Consider the following 7,650-nt stretch of genomic DNA (forward strand, 5'->3'; position numbering starts at 1 on the left):
GGACTCGAAACGTCAACTCTTTTCTTCCCCGCCGATGCTGCCAGACCTGCTGAGTTTTTCCAGGTAATTCTGTTTTTGTTTTGGATTTCCAGCATCCGCAGTTTTTTTGTTTTTATCTCGGGGAAAAGAGTTTATCTGACCATTATCGCACTGCTGTTTGTGGGAGCTTGCTGTGCACAAATTGGCTGCTGCATTTTGTACATTTTACAGCAGTGACTACACTTCAAAAGCACTTCATTGTCTGGCGAGCGCTTCGGAACATCCTGAGGTGGCCAAAGGCATTACGGAAATGCAAGAAACCTCTGGTGTTCAGACCAGAAGCGTATGTTGTCTGCTCCTCGGGGCTGTTGAAGATGACCAACTGTGCAGAGTCTCTGATATACAAGGACATCCGAAGCAATCACAAATCTTTTCTTCCATTGCTTGGTGGGGGGGGGGGAGTTTAATAACCCGCATGAATGAGACACAATTCCTGATCTTACTGCATTAGAGGTGGGGGGGTGGGGGGGGAGGAGAGTGGAATGAGGACCTGGTCTGTCCCCAATCTCACCCCACCCCCACCCCACTCTCCTCCACACTCCCACCGCCTAGAGGAGATGACAGGAGAGAGACTGAGCTCGTGGAGTTGACGGATTTCGGCTGGGCTCCGCTTATTCGACCCTCCACTGGAAACCAGCCCCAGTCGTGCTGTCAATTCGATTTCTTTTACCCCCTGAGTGAGTGAGTGAGTGAGTCTGTCAGCTGTGTGTGTGTGTGTGTGTGTTCAGGGTGTGAAGAGGATTTATACTGTCCAGATCGGATGGAGGGAGAGTAGAAACAAAAGTTTATTTTGCCTGTGTGTGTGTGTGTGTGTGTGTGTATGTGGTTTTTGCAGATGCAATGGGTTTATTTATGTATTTTTTTTGTGGTGGGTGGGTGGGGGGGGGCGGTGGTGAGTTGGAGGGAGGAGGGTGGTGATGGAATGAGCTCTAGTGGAGTTGGTGAGAAACTCCGAGATTGAGTAGTGGGATTTGCAGCTGCCCCGACATCTGGGGAAATGAGCAGACGCTGAGAAATCCAGGAGGAGAAGGACATTCATTGCCTTTGGAAGCGAGAGACCTGTTGGATTTTAAGGCGCTTGGACATGTTGTTACTGATGGTGACCGTGTTAATGTTTCACTTGTCCGGGGCAGACTCGGGACCAGCTTCCAGCGGCGACATGATCACGGGAATTGTGAGTATCTGTTTACCGTTTAGAGGCGGTGGGGTGGTGGGGTGGTGGGGTGGTGGTGGTGGTGGAGGGGGCGGGTGGGTGGGGTGGTGGTGGTGGTATGCAGACTAGGGACGGGAATCCGGTCTTTAGGGCACTAAGGTCGGATTATGGCACCGCGACATCAGACCGATTGGGTCTAATTCCATCCGCCGTTTCCTAACTAAGAAATAATTAACGGGTTCTTCTGGAGAATGGTTTGAGGAGTGGGTGAAACGAAGAGGGTTTTAAAAATACACAGACACAGCTGAGAACTGTCACAGCAAGGCCGACCTGATTCGCAGCTTTGACTGGAAACGGAACCTGCCGGTGCTCCGTGCCAACTTTAACATTCTGTAAACCTGCAATTGCGGCTCCGTTGCAGAATCCTGGATGGATTAAACTGACTCGGTGTGGATCCTGTGCGGGGATCAATGCCAAACAGCTGCTGCCAAAGTCTGTTCTCTCTCTCTCTCTCTCTCTCTCTCGCTCTCTCTCTCTCTCTCTCTGCTAGGAGTGTTTCAGACACTCCAGACCTTCAAAACCATTCGCCTCTGCTGCGTCTGAACAGAGAATCTGCGGATTGTTGCTGGGGTTGAGGTGATTCCATCCAGAAAAGATTGATCTCTCTCACACACACACACACACACACACACACAGGTAGCAATAAACTGGGCACCTCACCACCAAACCCACGCTGCTTTTTTTGAAAAGGATGGGGTTGGGGGGGGGAATTGGGAATCTGCAAAATCTGAGCAAACTGACATCTTCGGAGGGTGTTGTTAGTTCATTCTCCCCAACCCCAGTCTCGGTTGTAAATTGGAACATTTGCGGTAGCTATTCGGCAAACCATCAATTTGAAAAGGTAACCTCTGAATTTTTTTTTTAAAAATTAAGGATAAATGAATAAAACAGGAACCCTTTTAAAAACGTGTTGGAACCACAAGTGGAAGGGGAATCTCCCCAAGCGGAGTATGTGAACCGTTTCTCACTGACAAGCCGGGTGAAAGAACACTCCTTTAGTCTGCTGTCTGGGCCCATAGTCAAACTTCTTCCATTACCGGGTCTCGGTGCATTTGCCAACCCTTTTGGAAAGATGTACTCTTCAAAGCTGAAGATAGCCAGCCTGTGAAACATGGTCCAAAATTTTAACGGAAACTGACTTAAGAGGAGGGCCCATAAAGAGAGCAGCAGCTATAAGGAAACATCTGTATCTGGCGCAAGTGAACTGCTGTCTGACATCATGTTTATTTAAAATGAATAGATCCGATTTTTTTTTCCTTACACAGAAGCGTTTTTTTTAAAAAAAAATATATCTGTCCAAGACTGAGATTGTTGTAGAGCTTCCCCCCGATGGATCACTGTCTGATAAGGTGATCTTTATCTGAACAGCACATCCCCAGGCCGTGTGAAAGAAACCCCATGGCAGATTTGCGATAGTTGTCTCCACAACTTGGGAAGAACTGACCGTCCCTCATCAAATCCCTCATCAAACAACTTGCTCACTCACACCGGCCGTTGTGAGTCAGACATTATTTAAGATGCTCCCACAGACAGGCTTGTGCTCCCAGTATCTCTGAAACCGCAGCCAGCCCAGTGAGTTCGAGATGGAGAGAGGGAAGGTCAAAAAAGCCTAATAGAGAATGGTCCGTATGTGATGCTGTGTTTATAATTTTTTTTTTTTTAAAAACCCTTCAGAATGGAGGAAGTTCGTTGAGTTTTGCCAGTAACTTGCTCTTAGAGTTCAGCTTCTTTAGTTCCGAAAAATAATGCATTCGTTTTTATTTAGAACTTGATCACCTACGAAAATAGACCGAATATTTAATGCATTAGATTCGGTGTTAATACTTTTTTGCGAGTTTCCCCACTGATTGGATAATCAATCTGAGAATGGCAGGACTTACATTCATTTTTAATTTAGCTTGATCCATTTCCTAATTGAGATAGCGTTCATATTACCATATCATGTCAGCTGTGTTTCAATACCTTTTAACTCTTGGTTTTTTTTTGAGTCGGGGGGTGGGGGGGTCATGAATCCAAATCCCCACTCCAGATGCTTGAGCATGTAATCCAGGCTGACGCTCCCAGTGCAGTACTGAGGTAGTGCTGCACTGTCGGAGGCGGTATATGTTAAACTGAGGACCCGTTTCAGGTGGATGTAGAAGATCCCATGGCCACAACTTGAAGACAAGTGGGGCAGACCCCCGCACTGCCCAAGCCAATCCTTGTCCCTCAACCGGCAGCACTGAAGAAATGAATCAAACGACCTGAACCTTTATCTCATTGCTGTTTGTGGGATCTTGCTGCGCCTATTTGACTGGCGTGTTCTCCGCCTTGCAACACTGACCACCACGAAGGTATTTCATTGGCTGCAAGGTGGTTTGGGACATGCTGAAGTCGTGGGAGGCGATGGAGAAATGCAAATATGTTTCAGTGATTTAAACAGGCGAATTCAAAACCTATTTTAATTTGTAAAGCTGTGCATTTCACACCCTAACCCACACTCTTCTTCTGATTTCCCATTTTTACCTGTGGGGACTCTGTAAAATCTTTTAATTTTTAAGTTTTAATTTTGGGGAATTCAAAGAGTTCAGCTGTTGGGCCCAGTATCGTTTCCCCAATATCTGATTTCCCTTTTTACAAATTTGATGATTTAAATTGATGGAATGAGTATGAACTCTCTAAGGCTAATAAGCAGTTGTCCCTCGTGCTCCGAACCTGCACGTTTGAAGAAAATAGGTTTATCCACAGCTAAAATGATGATTCAAGTGCACCTCCTAGTGGTAAGAAAGAAATGGCAGCACCCTCCTGCACATTTCTAAAGCCATTGTTCTAAGACCGTGTTTTTTTTTGTGTGTGTGGTTGAGCGGTAATTTTGGTCTAAAAGGACCTTTTGCATGCACCTGAAGAGGTAAGTAGGACCTTGGTTTGATGTCTCTCTGAAAGCAGCATCTCAGACAGCGCAGGGCTGCCTCAGTACTGCAATAGGAGGGTCAGCTTAGATTATGCCTTCAATTCTCTGGCTGGGATCATGAACCCACAAACTTCTGACCCAGAGCTGAGTCACTGAGTAAATGCCTGATTTGGGCTCAAAGAAAATTTAATGAATTTTCTTTTGAAATAGTCTAATACGTCCAATGCAGTAAAGAATACAATGAACTCGGCCTCCGGATTACGAATGCTGTTTTAGAGACCCAATCATAATCCTGCCATCGACAGAGTAAAGTAATCCCTGATGTGAGATCCAAAGTTGGGAATCTAACAAAGGTGATGCTTTATCTAACACTGATGATAATGACTATCCTCCCCAGCAAGTGCTTTTGATGTTACTTTCATCTTAAGAGTGACCTCTTAATGCCATGTAGAGACTTAGTCTGTAAGCACTACAGACATCTGCTCAATCCAACAGGGCTCTAAACCATGGTATTCCATTCCGCTAACTGTGAGGTACCTCTCTGTTCCTTTAAAAAAACTGACTGAAGTTGGTGAGGAGCTTTGAAGTAATATTGCCATGCATCATTTTGAAGTATTCTTTATTCTACCTGTGCTGCATTCGATCAGTAATTGGATGGATTTTGAATGATGGCCCGTGGAGATTTGGAAAATCAAATACTACTGGCAAACATCAGAAATGTGATGTCAATCTAATTAATTGGGAAAGCTGAACCTAAGACCATAAGACCAACTTCAACCTCAGCCCAGATTAGATCCTTTGTATCTGTATCCTGCTTTCTATTGCAATGGTGGGTTACAATGCTTATAAATCTTGAGCATCCTCTGAACTGCTAAATACAAAACCAATGCAAAACTCTGTAGTCTCTTACACGCAGCCAGATCTCAAACCCTTTGAAGGGGATTGAGATGAAAACCCCCTGGAATTATGATTCGTTGCAGCTTTTAAATAAAATGCGACACCTGTGACTTGTATCGGAGTATTGTTTCATGAGATTGACGCTTACTAATCCTGGGTAGTGTTGTTCGTTGTTTGATATGGAGAGACAATGAATTTTACAGTGCAGAAGCAGGCCGTTTGGCCCATCTGCTCCGTGCTGGTGTTCTTGCTCCAGAAGACCCTCCTCCTATCCCCTCTTCGTCTCAGCCCCATCACCATATCCTTCTATTCCTTTCTCACTCATTTGTTTTTTTCCAGTTTTCCCTTATTATTCACTTCAACCGAGTTCCACATTCTCACGACCCTCTGGGTAAAGATGTTTCCCCAGAATTCCCGATTGGATTTATTAGCGTCGACTTATTATTAGGCCCCTGGTTCTGGTATCTTCTACAAGTGGAAACATCTCTAAGTCTACACAATCAAACCTCCTACCTAATCTTAAAGACCTCTATCAGGTCACCCCTCTGCCTTCTCTTTTCTAGAGATGAGTGCCAGCCCGTTCAGTCTTTTCTGATAACCCCTCAGTTCTGGCATCATTTTTGTAAATCTCTTTTGCTTCTTCTCCAATGCCCCTGTAACCTTTTTATAAGAAAGAGACAAGAACTCTGTGCAGCACTCCAAGCTAAAGTTACAACAAAGCTTTTCAATTCTATCCCTCTAGAATGTTTCCTTTTTTATGGTCTTATTAACCTGTGTTGCTATTTTTTAGTAATTTGTATATCAGTTCCACTAGATTCCTTTGATCTGCTTACCTCAATGAAACTCTTATTTTCCAGGAACATGTGACCTCCTTATTCATTCTACCACCTCACAGTTTTCAGTATTGAGCTTAATTTGATATTTACATATTCAGGGGGCCTGAATTGATCAAACCAATCAGTTTGGAGCAGGGCACAATACATGGCCAACGATCACCACAACGTTCAATATTTGGAATCCAACGTTCTGAGTCCCAGGGTCCTGACACTGGTGTCTTTTAAATAACATTTTGTCACTTTCCTTTCCTTGGTCCTTCTGTCCGTCACTGTCTTCAGTCAGAAGAGCTGGGAGCTACAGCTAGCGGACCTCCAGCTACCCAGGTCCGCAGTTGACCCCAGGGGGTAGACAGAGATTGGTGTCCCATTACCTTTCACCTTTCACCTCCCACCCTCCCTGCCCTAGACCATTGGAAGATCAACCTTTCTCCATTACAAAGTAAGATTAAGCCTTGAATACCTGGCCACACTTCAGGAGAACAGATTGCTTTAATGCAGCTGATCTATTGAAAATAAGTGAGGGGAGTGCCAGAAGAATTTTCCATAAATATTCCTGGATTGGTCATAAATGTTACTCTCTTCCCAGGGAGATTCAAGGCAGTGTGTCAGGTTTAAGGTTGGGAAGGGGTCTGAGGGTTCAGCTGTGTCTCAGTGGGTAGCATGCTCAACTCTGGGTCAAAAGTTCATGACTTCAAGTCCCACTCAGAGACCTCAACACATAATCCAGGCTGACATTTCCAGCGAGGTGGTGTTGCACTCTCTCAGAGGTGCCAACTTTTGGACGAGATGCTAAACCGAGACCCTGTTGGCCCTGTCAGGTGGGTGCAAAACCACACAGCACCATTTGAAGAAAAGCACGCAAATTCCCCTGGAGTCCTGGCCAGAATTTGTCCCTGAATCAACATCAATCAAAAGAAAGATTGTCTTGTCATTATCATATTGCTGTTTGTGGGATCTTGCTGTGCACAATTTGGCTGCCGCATGGCTTACATTACAACAGTATCTACACCTCAAAAGTGGCCCATTGGCCGTAATGCACTTTGTGAAATCCTGAGGTTGTGAAAGGTGCTATATAAATGCACCTCTTGAATACACCAATTACAAAAACAATTTATATCTCTGATGCTATATAAATGCAAGCCTTCTGATCATTTCTCATTTGATCTGTTTTGTCCTCTTTGAAATTGTTACATTTCCTTTATCTGTTAATTTGCTGATCCCCCTTCATTTACACTGAATTTCCTGCTTAATATAGTTGGTAATGCAACAGATAATCTTGCTTTTTTTTAATATGTTTCTAACTCATCACAAGACCATAATCTCTCAGTGCAAGGGATTAAAGGACATTATCTAATAATCTCCCAATGTCAGTTTTAATCTGTAATCACATCTAACTGATTAGAGCCAGTATTTTCACTTCAAACAGACCCTGAGAGTGGTGCAATTTAACGTGTGTGTGTGTGTGTCTGTGTGTGTGTGTGTCTGTGTGTCTGTGTGTATGTGTGTGTGTGTCTGTGTGTGCCTGTGTGTGTGTGTCTGTGTGTCTGTGTGTATGTGTCTGTGTGGGTGTGTGTCTGTGTGTGTCTCTGTGTGTCTGTGTCTGTGTGTGCCTGTGTCTGTGTGTGTGTGTGTCTGTGTGTATGTGTGTGTGTGTGTGTGTGTGTGTCTGTGTGTGTGTGTGTTTGTGTGTGTGTGCATGTGTCTGTGTGTGTCTGTGTGTATGTGTCTGTGTGTCTGTGTGTGTGTCTGTGTGTGTGTGTGTTTGTGTGTGTGTG

At 44.6% G+C, this 7,650-nt stretch overlaps 1 protein-coding gene across 1 annotated transcript in view; it reads left to right on the top strand.

Moving 5' to 3' along the window:
* The first annotated feature begins 959 nt into the window (after positions 1–959).
* The window catches only part of mmp17a (matrix metallopeptidase 17a), a 102,738-nt gene continuing 96,047 nt past the window's right edge, over positions 960–7,650 (top strand). The window contains exon 1 of the mRNA XM_041202324.1: positions 960–1,213. Coding sequence (XP_041058258.1) covers positions 1,124–1,213 — 90 coding nt within the window. The 5' untranslated portion in view covers positions 960–1,123. The remainder of the gene's footprint in view (positions 1,214–7,650) is intronic.

This window comes from Carcharodon carcharias, chromosome 13 (assembly GCF_017639515.1).
Source record: "Carcharodon carcharias isolate sCarCar2 chromosome 13, sCarCar2.pri, whole genome shotgun sequence".
Classification (NCBI taxonomy): Eukaryota; Metazoa; Chordata; class Chondrichthyes; order Lamniformes; family Lamnidae; genus Carcharodon; species Carcharodon carcharias.